Source organism: Fonticula alba (genome assembly GCF_000388065.1).
Source record: "Fonticula alba strain ATCC 38817 unplaced genomic scaffold supercont2.7, whole genome shotgun sequence".
Taxonomy (NCBI): Eukaryota; order Rotosphaerida; family Fonticulaceae; genus Fonticula; species Fonticula alba.
Genome location: NW_009242977.1, coordinates 225,529 through 226,750, shown reverse-complemented (window position 1 = coordinate 226,750; position 1,222 = coordinate 225,529). Strand labels below are relative to the sequence as shown.

The 1,222-nt window shown below is 72.8% G+C and overlaps 1 protein-coding gene across 1 annotated transcript in view; it reads left to right on the top strand.

Annotated features, from left to right (window-relative positions):
• Nucleotides 1–971: 971 nt before the first annotated feature.
• The window catches only part of H696_04241 (6,7-dimethyl-8-ribityllumazine synthase), a 1,548-nt gene continuing 1,297 nt past the window's right edge, over nt 972–1,222 (top strand). Inside the window, exon 1 of the mRNA XM_009498121.1 lies at nt 972–1,178. Coding sequence (XP_009496396.1) covers nt 988–1,178 — 191 coding nt within the window. The 5' untranslated portion in view covers nt 972–987. The remainder of the gene's footprint in view (nt 1,179–1,222) is intronic.

The following is a 1,222-nucleotide window of genomic DNA, read 5'->3' as shown; positions in this document are numbered from 1 at the left end:
GGGGGGGGGGGGGGCGGGGCGAAGAGGTCTCCACGACTGTGTGCATATGTGTGTCGCAATACTTTAGGGCGAAATTCGCGGCCTTGAGGCGGCGGCCGTGGAAGGGGCCGCGGCGCCCCGGCGGCCGTTGGAGCGCGATTCACCCGTGCCCCCCCTCCCCCCCCCGAGGGTGCTCGGCGAGGGGTCCGGACAATATTACCCAAGCCCCAGTGGCTCCCCGCCCCGTTCCTCCCCCCAAAAGTGGCATCCACCGGCATGTCCCAATTAGCCCCCCCTCGCCGGGCCGTGCGCTCCTCCGGGCACGGCCGGGGGGCCGGACGAGGGCGGGGGGACCATCCTCGCCCGATTGCCCCCGGTGAGGCCCTCACGTCCTGCGGCGGTCTGGGCGCTTTCGCGCGGCCAGCCCCAGGCGGCCCGGCTGGCCGAGAACTCGCAGAGGGGGGGGGGGGGGCGGCGGGGGGGTGGGGCCCCGGGGGGCGCCCCCTCCGCCCGGGGTGGCCCCCGCCCCTCCCTCCCCCCCGCCCCCGGCCGGCCCCCCCCCCCCCCCCACACGCGCCCAATTCGGAAAGTGCCCCCGCCCTCCTTCATACGTGAGCGCGCCCCCCCCCCTCCCCCCCCCCCACGTTGGAGGCCTCTCTCCTCTCGCCTCCGGTAATGGGGGGCTCCACCAGTGCGTTGGGGCAAAACTGAAACCCGCCGGCCGGCGCCGGCCCGGAGGAGGAGGAGACGCCCGGCCGACAGGCAGGATGTTGATCCGCCCCCCCCCTCCCCCGGCCTCCCGTTCGGGACGTGGGCCCGTCTTTGCTGGCCCGGCCTGGCCCGGTCAGTGACCGATCTGCCCCCAGCCTGCTCCTCGTGCCTCCTCCCAGCATCGGGGAAAGGCAATCTCTCCCTTCTCTCCCTCCCCCTATACCTATCTGTCTCCCCCCTCCCCCCTCTTCCTCTCTCTCTCTCTCTCTCTCTCTCTCCCACCTGTCTCCTTCAACCATGCGTGGGTCCATCTTCTCCAGCAGCCGCAGCCGAGGCGAGGCGGTCAAGGCCTCCAACACCGAGGGCTCGCACGACCAGCAGTGCGGCTCCGGGGCCTTCAACTCGGTCGACGCCAGCGACCAGACCTTCGTCATCCTCCACTGCCGGCGCTACGGCACCATCAACCGCGCCCTGGTCGAGGGTGCCATGTACGTCTTTTCCCTTCCCCGGCACCGGCTGTCCGCCCCCCCCC